Source organism: Trichosurus vulpecula, chromosome 8 (assembly GCF_011100635.1).
Source record: "Trichosurus vulpecula isolate mTriVul1 chromosome 8, mTriVul1.pri, whole genome shotgun sequence".
NCBI classification, from domain to species: Eukaryota; Metazoa; Chordata; class Mammalia; order Diprotodontia; family Phalangeridae; genus Trichosurus; species Trichosurus vulpecula.
The window spans coordinates 179,720,534-179,744,143 of record NC_050580.1 but is presented as its reverse complement, the minus strand read 5'-3'; the positions used below and the strand labels follow the sequence as shown (position 1 = coordinate 179,744,143).

General features: G+C 36.9%; 1 protein-coding gene across 1 annotated transcript in view; it reads left to right on the top strand.

Annotated features, from left to right (window-relative positions):
* The first annotated feature begins 3,733 nt into the window (after positions 1-3,733).
* Positions 3,734-23,610, top strand: part of RPGRIP1 (RPGR interacting protein 1) — a 70,373-nt gene continuing 50,496 nt past the window's right edge. The window contains 2 exon segments of the mRNA XM_036736611.1: positions 3,734-3,811; positions 20,374-20,473. Of these exon segments, the coding sequence (XP_036592506.1) occupies positions 3,734-3,811; positions 20,374-20,473 (178 nt within the window).

Here is a 23,610-nt window from a genome sequence, read left to right as displayed (position 1 = left end):
GTGTTTTGTAATTATGTTCACATAGTTTCTGGATTTGTTTTGGCAAGTAGACTCCCAAATATTTTATAATGTCTACAGTAAATTTAAATGGAATTTTCTCTTTCTATCTCTTCTATTGGGCTTGGTTAGTAATATATGGAAATGCTGCTGATTTACGTGGATTTAGTTTATATCCTAGCAGCTCATTTTTTTTTGTGATGTCAAAGAACTGGAAATCAAGGGAGTGGCCGTCAAATGGGGAATGGCTGAACAAGTTGTGGTATACAATTGTGATGGAATAGTATCGTAGTAGAACAAATGATGAGCAGGATGCTTTCAGGAAAACCTGGGAAGACTTATGTGAATTGATGCAAAGTGAAGTGAGCAGAACCAAGAGAACAGTGTTCACAGTGACAGCAAAATTGTACAAAGATCAACAATGAATGATTTAGCTATACTGGTCAATAAAATGATCCAAGACAATTTTTATGGTGAAAGATGTGTGATGAAAAATTCTATCCACCTCCAAAGAAAGAACTGATGGAGTCTGAATGCAAACAAAGCATAATTTTTAAATTTTTCTTTATTTTTCTTGCTTTTTTGAAAACAACATATGTTTTGCATGATTTCATATGTATAATTGATATCACATTTCTTACCTTCTCAAAGGGGGGGGTTGGGAAGGAGAGGGAGAGAATTTGGAACTCAAAATTTTATAAAAAGAATGCTAAAAAGTTATACATTTTTTAAAAGATAAAATTCACTCTCAAAAAAAGTTTGTTAACATGAAAATGACTACTCATCACTTCTGAAAACCTCCTGTCTTTTCATATTTCTACTCTTTCCTGCTCTCCCCCTCTTTCCTTTGTCAACACATTCACATTTGGTTTAATGCCAAATCATTTCTTCAATTGGTGTAACCAGGGGTAAGCCTGAACAATGTAAGTGTTAAAATATGGGAGGGAGAGAAAGTAAATGCTTGTTAATGGGGCGGGGGTGGGGGGGAATGTAATTTAGAAAATTAAAAGATGAGGGCTTTGTTTGAAACTTTGATTATGTCTCCTTGATGAAAAGAATTTTGATTATTATCTTTATTGATGGTATACATCCACTCCTTATCTCAACCTTTGAGAATCCCCAGTTTCCTTCAAGACTCAGCTCAAGCGCAACCCCTACATGAAGCCTTTCTTAATCTAGTAGCTGCAAGTCCTTTTCCTCCAAAATTACCTTGTATGAATTTTATATATACCCTAACCTCCATTCCTGTTTAATAAAAAAGGGATACAACCAATCAACAAGCACTCAGTAAATGCTTAGTACTTGATTAATTGATTGAGGCACAATGTCTAGAGTTTTATGGTATAGAAAACTAAATTTGACATCGCTTTTTCACTCTTGGAACTTACAGTCTAGTAAGGAAAGCTAAGACAAACATATAAATAACAATAATGGAAAATAGTCTATGTTCAATGCTTCTTTCCTTAATTCTATTTCATTCACTAATTCTTTTATTCAACAAATACTTATTAAGCTACTTCCAGGTACAATAAACTGAGTTAGGTGCTAACGGAGAAACAAAATAAATAAGATATTGTCTCTGACCTCAAAATGCTTACAATCTAATAAAGATAATAAGACAGGAATTACAGCATAACTTCAAAAAGAGGTACAAAGTCCTGTGATTTCAGATGAGGGAGAGGTCATTCATTACTGGAATGGAGAAGAGGGAAGACATCCTAGAACTGAAATGATAACTGTTATAACATCACCTGGTGCTCATTTCTCAACAACTTATACTCTGCCTTTTGACCTCATCATTCAACAGAAACTACTTTTTCCAAGGTAACTAACATTTGTTTGTTTTTTAAATAGTATTTTTTTCCAATTTCATGTAAAGATAATTTTTTTTGGAGAGGGGAAGGCAGGGCAATTGGGGTTAAGCAACTTGCCCAAGGTCACACAGCTAGTACATGTGTCAAGTGTCTGAGGCCAGATTTGAACTCAGGTTCTCCTATCTCCAGGGCCAGTGCTCTACTCACTGTACCACCTAGCTGCCCCATAAAGATAATTTGTAACATTCATTTTTTTTTTTAATTTGAGTTCCAAGTTTTTTCTCTCACTTTCCTCTCCCTCCCTAAAATGGTAAGCAGTATCATATAGGTTATATATGTGTAATCATGTAAAACATATTTTCATATTAGTCATGTTGTGAAAGAAGAAACAGAACAAAAGGAGAAAAAAACATGAAAAAAATAAAGAAAGTGAAAATAGTATGCTTCCATCTGCATTTAGATTCCATCAGTTCTCTCTTTGGAATTGTCTTGGATCATTATATTGCTGAGAAGAGCTCACTCATTCATAGTTGATCATTGCACAATGTTGCTGTTACTGTGTGCAATGTTCTCCTGCTTCTTCTCACTTCATTTTGCATCAGTTCATGTAAGTCTTTCCAGGTTTTTCCAAAATCATCCTGCTCATTATTTTTAGTAACACAATAGTATTCCGTTTCATTCATATACCACACCTTGGTCAGCCATTCCCCAATTGATGGGCATCCCCTCAATTTCCAATTCTTTACCACCATAAAAAGAGCTGCTATAAATATTTTTGTACATGTAGGTTCTTTTCTTTATGATCTCTTTGAGATCATAGTAGTGGTATTGTATTGTTGAATTGTTGTTGTGTGTATGCAGTTTGATTGTCCTTTGGGCATAGTTCCAAATTGCTCTCCAGAATGGTTAGATCAATTCAGAACCACCACCAATGCATTAAAGTCCCAATTTTCCCACATTATTTCCAACATTTATCATTTTCCTTTTCTGTCATATTAGCCAGTCTCATAGGTGTAATGGAGTACTTCACAATCATTTTAATTTGCATTTCTCTAATCAATAGTGATTTGGAACCTTTTTTCATATAACTATAGATAACTTTGATTTCTTCATCTGAAAATTGCCTGTTCATATCATTTAACCACTTATCAATTGGGAAAACTAATGGTTTTTACTAATTTATTTATTATTGACTTTTCTCAGTCTTATCTTGATCTCTCTGTAATATTTGACACTCTTTATCACCCTCTCTAGAGTTTTTTTTAAATATTTATTTATTTGTTTGTTTGTTTTTGGTAACATTTGAGTTACAAGCCGGTTCCTTCCCTCCCTCTCAGTCCTGTACTAGAAAAGGCCACCTTTTGACACAGATACATATGTGAAACTATACAGTACAAAGTTCCATATATCAGTTCTTTTTCTGAAGGTCGATAGCATCTTCCTTCATAAGTCCTTTGTAGTTTATTTGAATATTCATATAACTCAGAATAGCTTAGTCATTCACATTTACTCTTGTGAACAATATTGTTGTTGCTGTATATGATGTTCTAGGTTCTGCTCACTTCACTCTTCATTATTTCATGTAAGTCTTTCCTTGTTTTCCTGAAATCAGCCTGCTCATCCTTTCTTACAGCACAGTAGTATTTCACTCACTGAGTTTCTTGACATTTTTATTTCCTAGTTCTCCTCCTACCTGTATGAATAACCCAGTGTCCTTTGCCAAATCCTCATCTTTGCCTTCACCCCTTATCTCTCTATATGTTATCAGTGATGTTAGAAGTTCCTTGGGATTTATAGGGTATTCCAAGAGGATTAGCACCTTTGTTGTGAGGGTTTGTGCCAAGCCCTTTTCAGGGCTACTCAACCACCTTTGGTGTTCACCTTTCACCTAACTCTCACCTCTGGCTCCAAGAAGCTGTAGCATGCCCGGCAGCTACACTCTGGCCTGGGGAAAGGGGCTAAACCAGGATGAAGATAACCAAGAGGCCTCAAACCCATCAGTGAGTTAGGGGGTTGTCTACTCCAAGCTTGTGAAAACTTCCCCCATCAGAATGGGCAAGTGAGAATAATTTGTTCCAATAGCCATGAAGGCAGGTGAAACAGGCACTGTGGAGTTCTTAGAGCTTGGTCAGACATCAGAGATGCCAAGGTCATCCACTGCATCCCAAGCCATCACTGGTCATCTTGATTTTTGCCCTGCCACTAGACTTTGATGACCCTGGAAAAGAGAGTGAGACTGACAACTTTGTACAACTCTGCCTCATTTAAATCCAATTCACCCATGAGTCAAGATATCACCCCAGATGTCATTGGTCCTCTTCAAAAAAGAAGGACAAACAACAATAACAACAAGAAGCTCCCATGGGTTCAACTATCACCTCTATGCAGATGTTCTTAGATCAGTATATGTACTTCTATTCTAGTCTTTCTCCTGAACTCTTAATTGCTTTCCATACCCCTAGTTTCTTCCCTTTGCAGTACATTCTCCACGCAGCTCCCAAAGTGATATTTCTAAAGCACAGGTCTCACCATGTCACTCCTTCACTCCAGAAGTTCCAAGCAGCTTCCGGACTTCTTCATGTCTCTAGGATAAAATACAATCTTCTTTACCTTACTTCCCAGCTTATGTATATGTGTGTGTATGTATATGTACACACACACACACACACACACACACACATATTCTAGGTATAGGACTTCTTAAATTTTTTCCACTCAGCGCTTCTTTAACTGTGGTTTGTGACCCCATATGGGTCATAACCCACAGTTTATTGAGGACAGGGTGGGGAACCTATGGCCTCCAGATCACATGTCCTCTAAGTCCTCAAATGTGGCCCTTTGATGGAATCCAGACTTCACAGAACAAATCCTTTTATTAAGGGGATTTGAATTAAGGACATTTGAATGCTAGATATGTGTTATATATATATATATGTATATATATATATACACACACACACACACACATTATACACACATATATGTGTATATCTTACATATACATATATGCATATATGTATTGTTCAAATGTATATATACATATGCATTTGTGTATGCCATATATGACATATAAGAACATGTAATATAATGATTAACATTATATGTTACATACAACACAATGTAGTATCACATATTGAATGAGCGTATATGCATATTACACATATAAAAATGCACTCATATATTTTTACTTGTTGTTTTCCCCATTACAATGTGAGCTCTTTGTGAGTATTCATTGTTTCATAGCACAGTGCCTGGTATATAGTAAATGTTTTTTGCTTGATGTATTGATATTGTTCCCTTCCATGATCTCTATTCTAGCCAAGCTGGCCTGCTTAATATCCCTCATGCATGCTTGACATTTCATCTCCATCTCTATGTCTTTGCACAGACTACTTCATGCCTAGAATACACTTTCTCCTCACCTCAAGCAATCCCTCATAGCTCCTTTTAAAATGTAATTGGGAAATATTTAACAAAATAAATAAAAAATAAAACATAGATAGCATTACATTTTAAAGTCAATACCAGTATGCAGCTACAGATCAATGGCCTTTCTCTTTGAGTTTGACACCACTCCTCTAGGCAATTCTCTGAGTCTAAGTGGCAGAGAAAGTGCCAGCTTGCACTAGAGTCCCCTATACCTTTGAAATCATAGGTCCATATCACTATGAGAAATAAGTAACCCTTGTCATCTGAGGGAGAACATAGGCATTTGACACTGGCTTTCACTCATGCTTGGAATGCTGTCCTTTCCTATCTCCACTCACAACTTTGCTGGTTCCCTTTAAGTCCCAACTAAAATTCTATCTTCAGGTAGCCCTTCCCAACCCCTCTTAATTCTAACTCCTTCCCTATCTTAGTTATTTCCTACTTACCCTGTTATAACTCGTTTGTATGTAGTATTTGTTTATTTTTGTGTCTCCCCCATTAGACTGTGTACTCCTTAAGGGTAGGGATTATCTTTTTGCTTTTTTTAATTTTATCCCTAGCCTTGAGCACAGTGCTTGGCACACAGGAGGCACTTAATAAACGTTAATAGACTAACTGATCCATGTTGCTTAAATTAGTAGCTGATACCTCAGGTCTGCAAACAGTACCTGTCAGTCAATCCATAAGCATTTATTAAGAGCCTTCCACTGTGCTAAGCCAAGGATACTAAGAAAGGCAAAAGACAGTCTGCTTAAAGGGAGCTCACGATCTAATGGTACCTATGATAAAGCCCAAAGGAGATGAAAGTACTGAACGACATGTGGGTTAGTAGAAATGTCTGCCAATGTCAGGTGTCAAGGACCAGGAGATTAATAATTTATGGTCAATAGCAGGATGGAAAAATTCTGCCATTTTAAGGAGAGTTTGGGATAGTAAATATAGAACCTAACTATCTTTATTAAGAAACTTCCTATTATTTTTTGCATTTCTCTTCTTTTGCTTGCTTTTCAATCTTCTTTTCATTCTTTCTCTGTCTCCCATTTTATTTTCTCCTCTTCTCCCTCTTCCCACCCAGAAATAGCCTAAATCTGGTTTCTTGTAGATTAAATCCTCTTTAATGCGGTTGCCATCTGTTATCCTTCTGGCTCTGAAGTACAAGGTTTCATCCTCTAGTAGGTTTTCATTAAGCTAATCGCTCTCCCTCTGTTCTCTCTCTCTCTGAACCACTTACAAAATGGTTTTCAGTTGACAAGTCTCACAATTCACCATTATTGCCACATTCTTTTGGTGCTTACTATCATGATGCAGGCTGGCCTTATTGGTAAACATGTGAAAGTTAAAAAAAAAATAGCGTGACTTCCAGAACAGATCTTCCTCTCCATTTGAAGCCATGAACACTGCATCACTTTGCTGCTTTCTCAAATTATTGTTGGCTACTTAATTGATGTCTACCTCAGAGCTTGTAAAACCCCACACAACCTGGCCTCAACCTATCTTTCCAGCTTCTTTGGATATGACTCTCCCTCCCACAATTCTGCAGTCCAGCCAAACTCACCTTCTCTCTGTCCTCACTCACAACATTCCATCTCCCACTGAGGTGCCTTTGTGCAGGCAATTGCCGATTTCTAGAATGCATTACCTTTACCTCAGAGCCCTTCTTCCTTAAAGAGTAAAGTAGCTATACCTTCTATGTGAAGTCTTTCCCGGTGCTACCAATTGTTAGTGCCCTCCCTCCCCAAATACCTTGTTTTTTGTTTTACATAAATATATTTGAATTCATTGACTTTATGCTTGTGTTATATATACATATATATGTATATATATATATATACATATATATGTGTATATATATATATATACATATATATGTATATGTATTTGTGGCCTCCCACATTAATCTGTGAGCTCCTTGGAAGTAGGGATTTTTTAATTCTTTGTACTTATATGAATTTATTGTCTGCCTTATTAGAAAATCAACTTGTTGTGAATAGGAATCATTCAATTCTTTGAATCCTCAGCTCTTAGCACACTGCCTGGCACACAACTGGTGATTAATAAATAGTTGTTGGTTGACTGCTTGAGCTGCTCTTCTCCCCTTCCCAAACCACCAACCTTTTTGTTTTGTAAATTAGTCAATCAATAAGCACTTATTAAGCACCTGCTATCTACCAGGAATTGCACTAGGTGTTGGGAATACAAAAAATCAATCAATCCCTATGCACAACTTGATTTTTAATATGGCAGATGAGAACATATATAATTATATACAGAATAAATGTAAATAGAACAAAAGGATAAAATCTTTGCCCAAAATCATGGGTGCTTCAGTCTATCAGATAAATTCATGGTAGTGGTCAAGACAAGAAAAGTTGTTAGAATATGAAATAATACTGACCTGGGGAATAAGATTACAGAGGTAAATCATAGAACTGTCCATTTTTGAAACCAATGAGGAGGAATAAATAGGTAGGGCATTACAGGTCTTTTTCTTCCACCTGAGTTCTAAGTAGACAAAAGAAAGCTGAAAGGAAAAGAAAAGGCTTAAGTAGATGTGCAATGAATTTCAGTGCTAGACTAGAAGAATATATTTTAACATTTATTTGAATCTGTATCTGTGGAAAATCAGGATCATGGCAGGTATTAAACTCTGTAATATATGTAATATGTAGCATATGATTTAATGTTTTAGTATCTTACTGTACTTACTGGTAGGATTATATAACATCTTTCTGAGACTGAGAAAAATCATTCAAAACAGGAGAATCTTTGTTAGATCAGGTGACTAGACCAAGGACATAGGTTAACTGATTTCTGTAGGGATTCCTTAATTCTCAAAGTCAATCATAGGTATAACTATAACTCAGATAGTTCCTGTTGTAATGACCTTACCTATAAGTGGAATAGGGCTGCCTACATGTTACAATTTCAAGGAAGAAATAAAACAGCCTTCCTGTCATCCAGACTCCAACACACACACACACACACACACACACACACACACACACACACACAGCTCCTGAACTCGCTGAAAAGCAAAAAATCAGCAGCAACGTGTATCCTCTCGATTCCTCCCCATTTATTCTTGAAATTTCTCTAACAGGAACAAAGCTTTTCACTCTATGATCAGAGCTACATTAAAATTTAAAATGCAAATGTTCCTAGGGAGATTAACATAAATTCACATCAGTAACAATGATAGCTCTCATTTACATAGAACTTCAAGGTTTTTGAAGCACTTTTTTCAAAGTAGTCCCCCCCCCCCAAGAAAATATTATCTCTATTTACCACTCCTTTCTTCTCAACTAGGTATTAAATTCCCTCAATAAAGTAAATTCTCTGACAAAGTGTAAACTTACCTTGAACTGTGTCTTCTTGACATGGCCCTTTGTTCTGGCATTGATTTAGGTCCGCAGCTTTGGTTGGCGTTTCGACATCACTCAATGTGCTGACTACTTTGAAGACTCACCCGAGCTGCTCTTTGGGCTGAATCTTTAAAAGAAAAGAAACAGCTGCAAAGAAAGGCTACAAACAAACAAGACTCACTTCCCTGGAGGAAAACCTATGAAAGTACACACATCTCTAGAGCATCAATGATAAAGACACAGACTAACACAGAGATACAGGTCAGCAAAGTCAGATACAGAGACATACTCTAGGACCTGGAAGGAGGTCAACAAAGCCATGTAGAACCCCAATAGAGATGATGCTGTTGCTCCTCAGAGTAGTGGGAGGAGAGATATAAAGGGAAAGCAGGTTTTTATAAAGCAAAGAGTCAGGATGTGGAGGAGGGCCCTTTGCAAAAGGTACTGAATATGCAAAACTTCACATAACAAATACAGGAAATGTAACTAGCATCTATGTGTTATCAACATGTACCATATTCTCTCTTTTGCACCCTCCTTTGTTCCCTGGAAATCATGAAGAAGGAAGATAATTCTTCTTTCCTTCTTTTCTCCTTTTTCCCCAACCCCTCCCCCCAACCTCTCCATCTATAATCTGCTTTTTTTTTTTTTTTTTTTTTGGTGAATATAAGTTAAGACCAAGTAGATGCGCTGGCAACCTTGAAAAGTCGTAGTGTTGACTTCAAGGCAATAACAGTACATATAGTAGAGTTTTCCCTCTGCACTGATTTAATATGAAATTTTAGTCCGTCTGCACAGAGGATAACATTACATGTTCCCCATAATATATAATAAGGGGCATATGAAATCTTTTTGTTGAATCTCAGCCTTACCCTGCATTCATTCCCTTGGGAGCTTTGTGTCAAAGGCAACCCATATGTTGACCTCTGTTCTTGGCCCTATACAACATGCAAAAGCTATGCCAGACTAATGTTTATGAACAAACCCTTTCTATGTAAGATGTAGAGTTGCCTTCTTAGAAACCTCAGAGTCCTAGAAATCTCCTTAGGGAGAGATAATTGGAGTCTTCTTTTCAGATAAGCACCATGGCAGAGTGAAAAAAAGGATTAAAGTTCAGGAGCTATGGGATTCTAGACAAGTCAGTACCAGTCTTCACTTTAATTTTGTCATCCATAGAATAGGAATTTTTATTCTTACACTACCTACCTCATAGGGTTGTTTTGAGGATCGATTAATCAACAAGACCTTATTAAGAACCTAGTAGGTGCCAAGCTATGTGCTAGGTCCTGAGGACACAAAGACAAAAAATAAAACGTTACCTGACCTTAAGGAGTTTACGTTCTGTTGGGGACATGACATGTACATATATTATATATTAGTGGATGCAAAATAAATACCAGGTAGTTTGGGGAGGGAGGGCACTAGAGGCTGAAGGGTTCAAGAAAGAAATAATATAGAAAGTAGGGCTTGAGCTGAGTCTTGAAGGAAGGAAGCGGCTGTACAGGGTACAGGGAATGGAGAAGGAGTGTCATGTAGAAGGAATAGAAAGGTCAATTTTGTTAGACCATGCTGGGTATGAAAGGAAGAAATATGATGAGGTTAGAAAGATAGGGTAGGGCCAGGTTATAAAGGGCTTTAAAGATCAAAGACAGGAGTTTATATTTGATCCTAGAAGGCAATAGAAAGTTGTTAAAGTTTACTGAGGGACGCAGTTGGATCTGTACTTTAGAAAAAATCACTTTGGTAGCTGTGTGAAGGATGAATTGACATGGGAAAAGATTGAGGTAGAGACCAATTAGAAGGCTATTCCAATAGTCCGGGCAAGAGGTGATCAAATGAAATAATATTACGTGGCAATGTCTTATGACTTTAAAAATGTTAAATAAAATGTAAGCATCTTCTTAAAAAAAAAGAATTGCATAGCTTTATCAGTAAAACTAGAAGCTTTTTCAGGTTTTCTTTTAGTCTGTATATTTTGTGAAATGCAGTCTCTCCATTGTGATCTAGAAAGAGTTAATTTCTAATGTGCTTAAATGAGACTAGATCAGATCACCTCTTCCAGAGCCTGGCAGACAACAAAACCCCTTGTCTATCTGAGCTTGCGTGGCTAGAAGAAACCAGAGGAAACAACTGAGCAGAGATTGAAGAACAAACACCTGCTGTAAGTTGCTAATTTGCATATCTGTATTTGAATTTTCCATTTTACTTCCTTGTAGTTTTTAAATGCTAAAGTAGAGGTTTGTTCATTTGTTCATTCATTCAGCTGTACTTCCACTTCTCTTTGCTAAACCATGGTTTTCTCTGTTAGTCTGCAGCCACCTCCAAGGTTAGACCCTACAGAGAATGGCTTCTGTTGCTTAAACTCATGAGACTAATTTAAGATACCCAATTTAATAATTTGTAAAGAGATTATTTTATTCCAATAGAAAAAAACACAGCATTTTGAGGAGGAAAAAGTTGGCATGAAGAGTAGCACTGGAGGCTATCACTGCAATAATCCAAGGAACTTAGAAAATACTGATCTAAACAGATGTCCATTTTCCTAAGGTCACAGATCTTCCCTCCTCCACTTTCTGAGCTAGCAGTTCCTCATCAATGTGGAGCACACTGATCAAAGCTATCCCAGCTAGCCCAGTAAATCTCTTGACCTTCTCTTAGAAAAGTAACTCTCAGGTGAATTTTGGATGTGGGGCTGAAGGAAGTGGCCAAACTCTAAGTTTCTTAATTTTTTGCCTACCTAGTAAAATTGTGAATTTTGGAAAAATTGGCTAATACCCTCTGTGACAGATGGCTTCAGATTACTTGGGAAGGCAATCTGCTGCAGCTGTCTGGTTATCCTTTGTCCTCCTGGGAGAAAGATCAAAACAAACCCTCCATAGTGATGATATAAAAATTGTAATGGTAGTAGCCATTGTTATGAAAAATTATCGTATAGCAACTCTGGCCAGACCTAGTGCTCCTATTCACAGCCATTCTTACCTTTCTTTTGTTTCTATCCTTACACTATCCCATCTACCTGTAGTTAACCTATATTAAATCTAATTATCTAATCAAGGGGGGGGCATTTGTGATGAAAAAGGACATGCCTCCACTGAGTTATTCCTTAAACAGAATGCCCCTGCCAAAAAATCTGGATTCTCTATCTTAGAGGGAAATTCCCTCTAGTTAATTTTTCTTAGCTACCACCCAAGAATAAAAAGGGTAGAGAAATCTCCTCTAAAGACTACCCTTTGGAATAAGCAGTCTTTCCCTCTTTGTATTCTCTTATGATTCTCCTTTCCTTATCTTCCCCACTTTAACTAAGATTAATTTTTAGAACACTTTAAGATTTAGATTACTTTTTTTTGGAGGGGGGAAGGGAGGGCAATTGGGGCTAAGTGACTTGCCCAAGGTCACCCAGCTAGGAAGTGTGTCAGGTGCCTGAGGCCGGATTTGAACTCAGGTCCTCCTGACTCCAGGGCTGGTGCTCTACACACTGCGCCATCTAGCTGCCCTGATACTTTGAGATTTATAACCATAATAATAACTACCTTCTATATAGGGCTTCAAAGTTCGTAAAATATTTGACGCATTATCTCACTTGAGACTCACAACAAACCCAAGACAGACACTACTGTTATTACTATTTTAGGATGAGGAAACTAAGGTTCAGAGGAGGTAAGTGACTTGCCCCGGGTCACAAAGTTGGTGATTATCGGGAGTTTGGGAGCTGGAGTCAGATCTTCTTCCAAGTCCAGAATCCTTCCCACTCTACCACACTTCCTCTCCTGGTAGCCCAAAGCACACACGGTTACATGTGCAACTGAACATTACTCAGGATGACAGAAATCAGGGTACAAACTATATACAACTGTAGTAAATGACAGGACATTTTTATGTTAGTTTGCCATAGGTTTAAAGATTTAAACATTTCTTTCCAGGAATTGCCTATTTGTTGTTACTCATTCCTTCTAATTCAAAGCTCCTTTATCTAAAACCTGTAGATTCTATCATTCACGGGGTTTCAGTCTATTTTGTTATTTCACCCTCTGGTGATATTTTTTGGTCCCTAGAAAAGTAAGATCTTTTCCCAACTGGGAACAAGTCCATTCATTTTATTTTCTAATTCAAACTGCTGTCCTGGTAGTCACCTGCCTCATTAACTCTATAAAGTTCCGCTGAGATTTGCCCCCATAGGAATTCTGTTTTCTTTCAGGTTTTAGATTCTTTTAGCCTGCTATTCTCCTAGTACAGGAGTTCTTAATTTAAGGTCTGTGAGCTAAGCTCACAGTTTTAAAATGTGAGTTTTAAAATTTTTTTCTTTTGGTAAATAGCATTTTATTTTTTCCAATTACATGTAAAGATAGCTTTCAACATTCATTCTTTAAATAAGATTTTGAGTTCTAACTTTTTCTGCCTCCCTTTCATCCCCCTTCCCCAAGATAGCAATCTGATATAGGTTAAACATGTGTAATCGTGTTAAACATATTTGCACATTAGTCATGTTTTGTGAAAGAAGAAACAGAACAAAAGGGAAAAGCCATGAAAAACAAAGAAACAGTAAAAATAGTATGCTTTGATCTGTACTCAGACTCCATAGTTCCTTCTCTGGATGTGGATAGCATTTTCCATCGTGAGTCTTTTGGAATTGTCTTGGATTATTGTATTGCAGAGAAGAGCTAAGTCAATCATAGTTGATCATTGCACAATGTTGCTGTTACTGTGTACAATGTTTTTCTAGTTCTGCTCACTTCACTTAGCATTAGTTCATATAAGTCTTTCCAGGTTCTTCTGAAATCAGCCTGCTCATCATTTCTTATAGCACAATAGCATCACAATTTGTTCAGCCATTCCCCAATTGATGGATATATCCTCAACTTCCAATTCTTTGCCACTACAAAAAGAGCTTCTGTCAATTTCTTTGTACATGTAGATCCTTCCCCCTTTTTTATGATCTCTTTGGGATACAGACCCAGCAGTGGCACTGCTGGATCAATAGGTATGCATAGCTTGATTGCCCCTTGGGCATAATTCCAAATTGCTCTCCAGAATGGTTGTATCAGCTCCACCAACAATGCATTAGTGTCCCAATTTTCCCACCTCTTCTCCAACATTTATCATTTTCCTTTTCTGTCACATTAGCAAATCTGATAGGTGTGAGGGGGCACCTCAGAGCCATTTCAATTTACATTTCTCTAATCAATAGTGATCTAGAGCATTCTTTCATATGACTATAGATAGCTTTAATTTCTTCTTATGAAAGCAGCCTGTTCATATCCTTTGACCATTTATCAATTGGAGAATGACTTTGTAGTCTTATAAATGACTTAGTTCTCTATATATTTGAGAAATGAAGCCTTTATCAGAAACACTTGCCATAATTCCATCTTTCTGCTTTCCTGCTAATCTTAGTTGACTTGCTTTTGTTTGTGCAAAAAAAAATTTTTAATTTGATGTAATCAAAATTATCCATTTTGGCTTTCATAATGATCTCTATCCCTTGTTTGGTCATAAATTCTTCCCTTCTCCATAGATCTGATAGGTAAGCTATCCCGTGCTTTCCTAATTTGCTTATGATATCACCCTTTATGTCTAAATCATATATGCATTTTGACCTTGTTTGGTATGCAGTGTGAGTTGTTGATCTATGTCTAGCTTCTGCCATACTATTTTTAGTTTTCTCAGGAGTTTTTGTCAAATAATGAGTTCTTATCCCGGAAGCTGGAGTCTTTGGGTTTATGAAACAGTAGATTACCGTAGTCATTTACTACTGTGTCTTGTGTATATAATCTATCGAAGCTCATAGATTGCACCACAATAAGTCCCTGCCCAAGTGTCACTTTATTTTGGGCCCTTCTGGCTTAGAGTGAATGTCAATGGCAACTGTTTCTCTTTGGAACAGCAACCCTGTGGGTCTTCCACTCCCAGCTCAACTTTTTTTCTTTTTTCTAATTAAAGGGGCCATCCCTTGACTCATTTCTTAAAGAGGCCTATTCACTGAATGGGTGTTACCTTACTCTAAGTGAGCATGAAAAGGCCTCAGCATAAAAGGGCCAAGGTCTCCCATTGCACCCTGGGTCATCTCCAGTCATCCTGATGAATATCTATCTGGTCACTGAATCCAGATGGCTCTGGAGGAGAAAGTGAGGCTGGTGACCTTGCACAGTCCTCCCTCACTCAAATCAAAGTCAACTGCAAATCACGTCATCAGTTTCCTGATGCCACGTTCCTCTTCAAAAACAAAACACAAAAACAAACAAACAAAAAACCCAAAATGAAGGACAAACACAATATTCCACTGCTATACTACTTTATTTCTTAGCCAGTAGTACTATATAGTTTTGGTGATTGCTGCTTTATAACATAGTTTTAGATCTGGTATGGCTAGGCCACCTTCTTTTGCATTTTTTCTTTAATTCTTGATATTCTGGACCTTTTGTTCTTCGATGAATTTTGTTATTATTTTTTCCAGCTCTATAAAATAATTTTGGTAGTTTGGTATGGCACTCAATAAGTAAATTAATTTAGGTAGAATTGTTATTTTTTAAATAATTAATTTTTTTTTTTAGTTTTTAATATTAACTTCCATAAGATTTTGAGTTTTGAATTTTCTCCCTCACCTTTTCCTCCCCACTCCCCAAGGCAGTGTGCAATCTGATATAGGCTCTACCTAGACATTCATTTTAAACATATTTTCACATTAGTCATGATGTGGAGAAACCACAAGAAAGAAGAAACAAAACAACAAAAGAAAAGGAGAGCAAATAATATGCTTCCATTGCATTCAGACTCCAAAGTTCTCTGGATGTGGATAGCATTTTCCATCGTTGGTTTTTTGGAGTTGTCTTAGATCCTTGCAATTCTGAGAAGGGTTAAGTCTGTTAAGGTCAGTCATCTCACAGTGTCACTGTTACTATGTACAATGTTCTCCGGTTCTGCTCACTTCATTCAGCATAAGTTCATATATGTCTTCCCAGGTTTTTCTGAAGTCTGTTTGCTCATTGTTTCTTATAGCACAATAGTATTCCATTACGTTCCTATACCCCAACTTGTTCAGCCATTCCCCCAGTTGATGGACATCCCCTCAATTTCCAATTCCTTGCCACCACAAAAAGAGCTGCTATAGTTATTTTTGTACATGTGATTCCTTTTTCCATTTTATGATCCCTTTGGGATACAGACCTAGAAGTGGTATTGCTGGGTCAAAGGATATGCACAATTTATAGCCCTTTGGGCATAGTTCCAATTGCTCTCCAGAATGGTTGGATCCATAGAATTGTCAATTTTATTATATTAGCTTGGCCTACCCATGAGCAATTGATATTTTTCCAGTTATTTAGATCTGACTTTATTTGTGCGAAAAATGTTTTGTAATTGTGTTCATATAGTTCCTGGGTTTGTCTTGGCAAGTGGACTCCCAAATATTTTATATTGTCTATAGTTATTTTAAATGAAATTTCTCTTTCTATCTCTTGCTGCTGGACTTTGTTGGTAATATATAGAAATGTTAATGATTTATGTGGGTTTATTTTATATCCTGCAACTTTGCTGAAGTTGTTCATCATTTCAGGTAGTTTTTTAACTTGATTCTCTAGGATTCTCTAAGTATATCATCATACCATCTGCAAAGAGTGATAGTTTTGTTTTCCCATGGCCTATTCTAATTCCTTTAATTTCTTTTTCTTCTCTTATTGCTAAAGCTAACTAATATTTTTAGTACAATATTGAATAATAGTGGTGATAATGGGTATCTTTATTTCACCCCTGATCTTATTGGGAAAGCTTCTAGTCTATCCCCATTACAGACAATGCTGATGGTTTAAAAATATTTTGATCATTATAATTGGTTTCTTTTGTAACCTTGTGTGTCTTTTTTTTACATTTAAGAACATTGTTCTAAGAAGGGGTCCAGAGTCTTCCCCAAATTGTGAAAGAAGTCTGTAATACAAAAAGGCATAAGAACCCATACCCTAGTTCCTCCATTCTGCATTAACTCATTTCTATATTTCCAAAAGCACAGTTTGCTTAAAAGAAAAAAAAAGTCTCTTAGTTATCTCACAATTTTATCTTTTCCTTTTTCCCAAATCATCGCTTCACCTGGCTGACCTAAACCCTATTCCCCTTACTCAATCTGCATGTTAAGAACAATTGCTTATGCTTGACGTTTGAAAGTTTTCTATTTTCATCTTTTTCTTCAACAATTTGTGAGTTTATAGGTGACTACTTGCTCCACCAAAGGACTTCATTCCTTTGATATAATGGTACACAGTCTTTATAAGACATTGTAGGGAAAAAAGTCATCATCTGGTCAACAGGTATTTGGTGATATCTCTCTGAACATATATAGACTGGTCCTAGAACAATAGGAACCCCAGTCTACTACTGGGCATTTCTAAAAGCCTTTCCAGCTAGGTAGGACTTGTGAAAGCTTTTGCTCTGATGACAAAGCCTTTGAGAAATGGCTAGGGTCACTTTGACACTATAATAAGTCATGGGAAGAGGATTTTTAGGGAGAGTTTCATCCCAAACACATTTAAATTACTTAAGATCTTCTATTTGCATCAACCAATAAGTACTTCTTCAGGGGCTACTCTGTACCAGGCATTATACTAGGTGCTGGGGCTACAAGAACTATGAATGAAACAATCCCTGCTTGGAAACAGCTTACATTTTAATTGGGTAGATGAATATACAAGTATATGACATAAATATAAAATGAAAAAATTCAAATATAAGCAAAGTAATTAAATGCAAGGTATTTGGAGAAGGAGGGTATTTGCTCTAGAAAGACTTCATGCAGGGGAAAAAATGGTGGCCTTTTTTTTTTAAAGACCATGATGATACTCTTGCTCATTTTATAAAAATTATTTAAAAAATTAAATTAAATTTTTTTTCTTATTAAAACAAGGATTTTTTTCTCTCTTGCCTACTTCTCCACTCACCTCTCTAATTAAACAACAAAAAAAAAAGAAAAAGAAAAAACCCTCATAAAAAATATTCATGGTCAAGCAAAACAAATTCTCTCATTTGCCAAACCCATACACATCTTATTCTGTATTTTGAGTCCACCAGGACTCTGCTGTCAGGAGGCAGGTGCGTGTTTCACTTCTTATACTTTGAAATTTGTCATTTCAGTGATCAGAATTCTAAAGTTTTTCATAACTATTTTTCTTTATAATGTTGTCATGGTATAAGTTGTTCTATATGGGATGATTTCAGCGCCTCCTGGAAAGTATTCCTGGTTCTCAAAATAATGCATTCCCACATGAACCAGTTTCTAAATTTCTACAACCAGAGTTTCATTCCTTTGATTTAAGATACTAAGCCCTATTAAAATACAAATACACAAGATAAGTAAGGAGATTTTAAAAGTGTTCTCAAGTGAGTTCAAGCATAAATTACATCCTAGGGTATTTAAAGAACTTGTGGGAATAATTGCTAATACAGTTCTGATCTCTGAAAGATCTTGGGGATTGGGAATGGAAGACAAATGACTTGGAGTATTCTTTTTTTAAAAAATCTCTTCACCTCAAATAAAAAGAAGAGTCAAACCTACAAACAATGCAAGTTAACAAACGTTAATTTTTGGCAAAATTCTAGAATCCATTAATAAAGTTTGGTTTGTGAACATCTACGAAGGGAAGTAATGATTACATGGTTTTGCCAAGAACAGGTCATGCCAGACTAAAGTAATTTCCTTTTTTGACAAGGCTATTAGAATGATAAAATTACATAGACATAGCCCGTCTCAATTTCAGCAAAGCATTTGAAAAAGTTTCATGCTATCTTAGTGGGTAAGATAGTGAACTGAGACAGACAATAGTATAATTATGTGGATTTGAAATTGGTTCAATGACTAAACCCCAAAAACAATCATTAATGGCTCAACATAAACTTGGAGAGAGGTTTCTATCAGAATGCTTCCAAGATCTGACTTTGGCCTTGTGAGGGTCAACATTTTTATTAATGTCTTGAATGAAGACATTGAAAGACTATTTATCAAATCCTCAGATGGCCCAAACCTAGGAGAAATAGTTAATATGTTGAGCAATAGTCAGGATCCAATATGAGCTCAAAAGGCTAAAATGATGGACTGAATCTAATAAGATACAGTTTAATAAAGTTATATTTATTTTTATTACAATTTATTACAATTACATTACAGAATTACGCTATTATAATTGTGTAGATTAATGTAGAAAATAAATGTAAAATCCTATAATTGGTTTTAAAATAAATTTCACAAGTAAAAGTCAGGAGTGGTTTGGCCAGGTACAGATTGGACTGACGTTCCTTCTAATTTTGAAATACTGATTCTGGGAAAGGCAACACATCAAACCTTAGCATGTTATATAGCTAGAAGTAGAGGTATATCCTACCTGCCAGAGCATATTGTGAAATTTTTAGGGTGAAATTTTACATCTGGAAAATAGGCAAATGCTGTAAATTAGGGCTTGATTTGTTGTCTTTTTAAAATAATATGTTATTTTTTCTAAATTACATGTAAAGACTATTTTTAACATCCATTTTTTATAAAATTTTGAGTTCCAAATTAATTATCTCCCTCCCTTCCCCCATTCCTGAGATGGCAAGCAACTTGATATAGATTATATATATACATATACATATACATATATATATATATACATACATACACACACACACATATATATATATACATATGTGTATGTGTGTGTACTGATTTATTGTCTTGTTGATTTTCTAGATTTAAGGAAGTCAATAGAGAAAATGTTAATAATGCAGATTAAACTTAAGAAGGTGTTGTGAGTCTTTGCAGCTCTGTTTGTTAGACACTTATCAGCTTACCACTGACTGGAAAGGACCTAGACATCTATTTCAATATCCCCGTTTTTCATGAGACTCAGAGAGGTGAAGGATTTGCCCAAGGTCACATACCACTTCACCATTTACACTTTTCTTGAGAGCAGATTTTTGATAGAGAAGGAAGGAAAGAGAAATGATGGACAGATGAGGTACCTGAATGGGAGTAGAGAGGGAAGGAGACCAGGTAGAGGAAGCTGGAAGAGTGAAAAAATTAACTTATTTCATTTCCTTATAGTCATCAAAGTACATACTTGTACCTAGAGAGAGTCCTTGGTTTTAAGGGATTTGATATAAAAAAAATACCTGATCTGCCAGTGTAGTCCATGTGTCAAAGCCATGTAGCTTCCAGGTTCAGTTGTGTTGGAATGGGCACACACTGGGGTTCTCCAGAACCATTTGATGGGGGCCTAAATGTTAGAGAACTATGCTCTTTGCTTCCAATGCTGCCCTGTAGCACAGTGTTTAAAATGATCCCAGCTCCAGATTTGGCCACCCACCTAATGTTACAATAAATTATTTCCCTTCAGCTGGCGAGATAGAATAATTTAATGAACTTTAGTGGCTAGCTTAGCTTTAAATGCAATTTTTTTTTTACTGAGTTTTCATCGCTGTGTTTGTTTTTAATTCTAAGAATATTCATTGGCTAATAAAAGCATAGCAAACTTAAGAGCCTCTCCACAGAATCAGTATCCCTAAAGTATGCCAGTCATTTAAAATGATGCCATCACTATTGAAAGTTTGCCTTTATTCTTTAGTTTGGAGTGATCTAAACCTACCAAAGAAATTTCTGTGAAGCTGTCACTAGAGGACTGAGAAACACCTGTTACAATTTAACAGCAGACAGCAAGGGAGTAGATATCCTAGGACTTATACCTGTGCCTAGGTTACACATGAATGCAAGGATGACCATTTTTGTTTAACAGTCTGCTGTCTGTGTTCTCTTTCAGGGTAGGAATTATAAGAGGTCATTGCTTCTTGTGGATGATACAGCTGGAGACATGCCTACCAGAAAGAGTGACTCGAAGCCGTTGATGACATCTACTCAAGGTAAACTCAGTGCTTGAGACATTCATCAAAAATATATTTTTAAAAATTAAGACTACTCTCAGCCTTTTATTATGATGAATTCAGTATAAGTTTTAACTTCTTAAGAGTCTTTCTCCCTCTCCTTGTCCTTTTGTAGTAGTTTCTGAACTGGGTTAATTTGCACTGATTATGAGAAATAAAGGAGTTGAAGATAACTTGTGTTATGTAATGAGAATGAGATAAAAGGAGAGGCAGAATTGTCTATTCATTGCCCTGTGGACAATGGGAAGAACTAAATAAATTTAAAAGAGTTAGCCCCTAGGGTATGGAGAATGAAGTGACCTGGGCTGCTGACAGCTGGTCAGTGACTTAGGGAGGCCTCTAGTGGAGAACAAGGATGTAGCTCCCCAGTTTCTACATAAGAACAAAATTCTGATGTTTTTATAAATATATGAGATGTATGTATGTATGTACGTATGTATGCATGCACACACATATGTATATATGTACTGTGTATGCATATATGTATGCATATATGTGTGTACACATATCTATGTACATACCTGTGTGTGTATATATGCATACATACATGTATATTCTCCATACTATCCACAACACTTACCAAGGCAAAGTAGGTATCTCTGCCAATGCAGGCATCAACTTCATTATCAATGTGTACATCCCTGGAAAGTATATGCTACCAAGGTAAGTGCACTTATCCACAGCATTCAAAATTTCTCCGTTTGCTGTAACCAATGATTCCACCTATTCATGGTGTGGTGGTAACTGATGAAGCACCTGTGTTTTTGGTGTTAATTGTTAGGCCAAAATTAGCAGAAGCGGCGGAGAATTGATCTATACTTTGTTGCATCTTACCTTCAGAGGCTACATTGAGTGCACAATCATCTGCAAACTGAAAATCATGCACCAACCCTCCCTCCGCTTTGGTCTTGGCTTGTAACCTTTTCAAGTTGAAGAATTACCCTTGGTGTAGTAGCTGACCTTGACAGAGCTAGCTCAGTGTTTGGGAGTCTCTGTATGAAAGTATGGGAGAGAAGAGGTATTAGACTGACTAACAAACTTTAAGTCTAAAGATCTATTGTACTAACCTCATTGTTGTATGCTTGTGAAACCTAGACAGTATACCAGTGCCATGCCAGGAAACTGAATCACTTCCATTTAAATTGTCTCAGGAAGATTTGAAGATCACCTGGCAGGGTGGATACCAGACACTGAGGTCCTTTCTCAAACTAAACTGCCAAGCATTCAAACTCTGTTTCAGAGTGCACAACTCAGATGGGCTGGTTAGAATGCAAAATGTGGGCTTGCAAAAAAAGATTATTTTTTTGAGAACTCACACAAGGCAAGCGTTCACATGGTGGTCAGAAGAAGTGATATAAGGACACTCTCAAGGTCTCTCTTGGGAACTTTGGGATTGATTGTGTGACATGGGAAACACTGGCACAGGACTGCTCAGCATGGTGTGCCCCCATCAGAGAAGGTGCTGTGCTCTATAAGAAAAGCAGAATTGAAACAGTTTGAAGGAAACATAGGATGCGCAAATTTAGAGAATCGACCTCAAATGTTCACATGAGCTATTTGTGCCCAGCTTGTGCTAGAGCATTCCGAGATTGTATTGGTCTGATCAGCCACAGTCTGACACATTGAAACTTTACTCTAGCATAGTGATGTCATTTTGGTCCTCTTCAAGAACGATGGACAACAACCAATTAACCATCTCTGCCACCCCTCTACCACACATATTTCTCAGTCTTTTTTTCTCCTACATCAAGCACACCAACAATATCAATTTTAATTTGATTTCATTGATATAAAAGAGTTCAGTTTTTGTTGTTATTGTTGTTTTGGTAGTTTTGGGGGATAGAATTGGAGTAAAGCACAGTCACAGACGTAGGGAAGGCGCCAGTGTGATTTACTCTGGACACTATGCCCTCTAGGGATGGTTCCCTGTACTTCCTTAGTGTTTAAGCATAATTTAAAAATCAAGTCTGGGAGAAGACACTTAATGCCTTTCTTCTGAGGACAGAAGATGGGTCATTAATTATGCTATATTTAATGGGCCAGAGCAATTACAGCTACCCTGACAAGCTGTGCCATCATCAGAAGATCATGGAAGCCAAATTGAGAAAAAGAGTAGTTCTACAAAGGAAGCCACAATCAAGAAGAATTGTTATAGATAAAAGAAAATCACAAATCACAGAACCACAAAATTTTAGGGTTGGAGGGAGCCTTAATAATCATTTAGTCAAATCCTCATTGCAAAAAAAAAAAAATCCTACCACCGCATACCTGACAAATCAGTCAGTCAACAGATAGCAGTCATCTTGATTTAGACATCTTAAACTCAACACATCCAAAACTGAATTCAGTGTCTTACTGTCAAAACCCTAACCCCTTCTAGACTTCCATATTATTATCAAGGGCACCACCATAATCCCAGTCACTCAGACTCACAAACTAGGAGTCATTCTTGACTCTTTACTATCTCTCCCCAATATCCAATATGTTGCTAGGTCCTATCAAGTCTACCTTCGTAACATCTCTCTTATATGCTCCTTCCTCCCCACTAACACCACTACAACCTTGTTCAAGCTCTCAGCACTTCATTCTTAAATTATTGCAAGAGTCTCTTGGTCTCCCAGTCTCAAGTTTCCCTATCCTGTCCATCCTTCATTCAGCTACCAAAGAAATCATCCTGAAGTGCAGATCTGACCAAATCATTCCTCTAATCAATAATCTCCAGTGGCTCCCTATATTTTCCAGGATCAACCATAAAACCCTCTGTTTGGCCTTTAAAACCCTTCATAATATCCAGCAGCTAGGTGCTGGTAAATGTTTAACAACTACCTGGATGTGGGTGGGTAGAATGCAGGGCACACTTTTAAGTTTAATCTGCATTATTAACATTTTCTCCATCACTTTCTTAAGTCCAGACCAGGGGTGGGGAACCTGCGACTTCAAAGCCATACGTGACCTTCTAGGTCTCTGAGTGTAGCCTTTTGAATGAGTCTAAGTTTTATAGAACAAATCCTTTTATTAAGGGGATTTGTTCTGTGAAGTTTGGATTCAGTTAAAGGGGTGCACTTGAGGACCTAGAGGGCCACATGTGGCCTTGAGACCGCAAGTTCCCCAGCCCT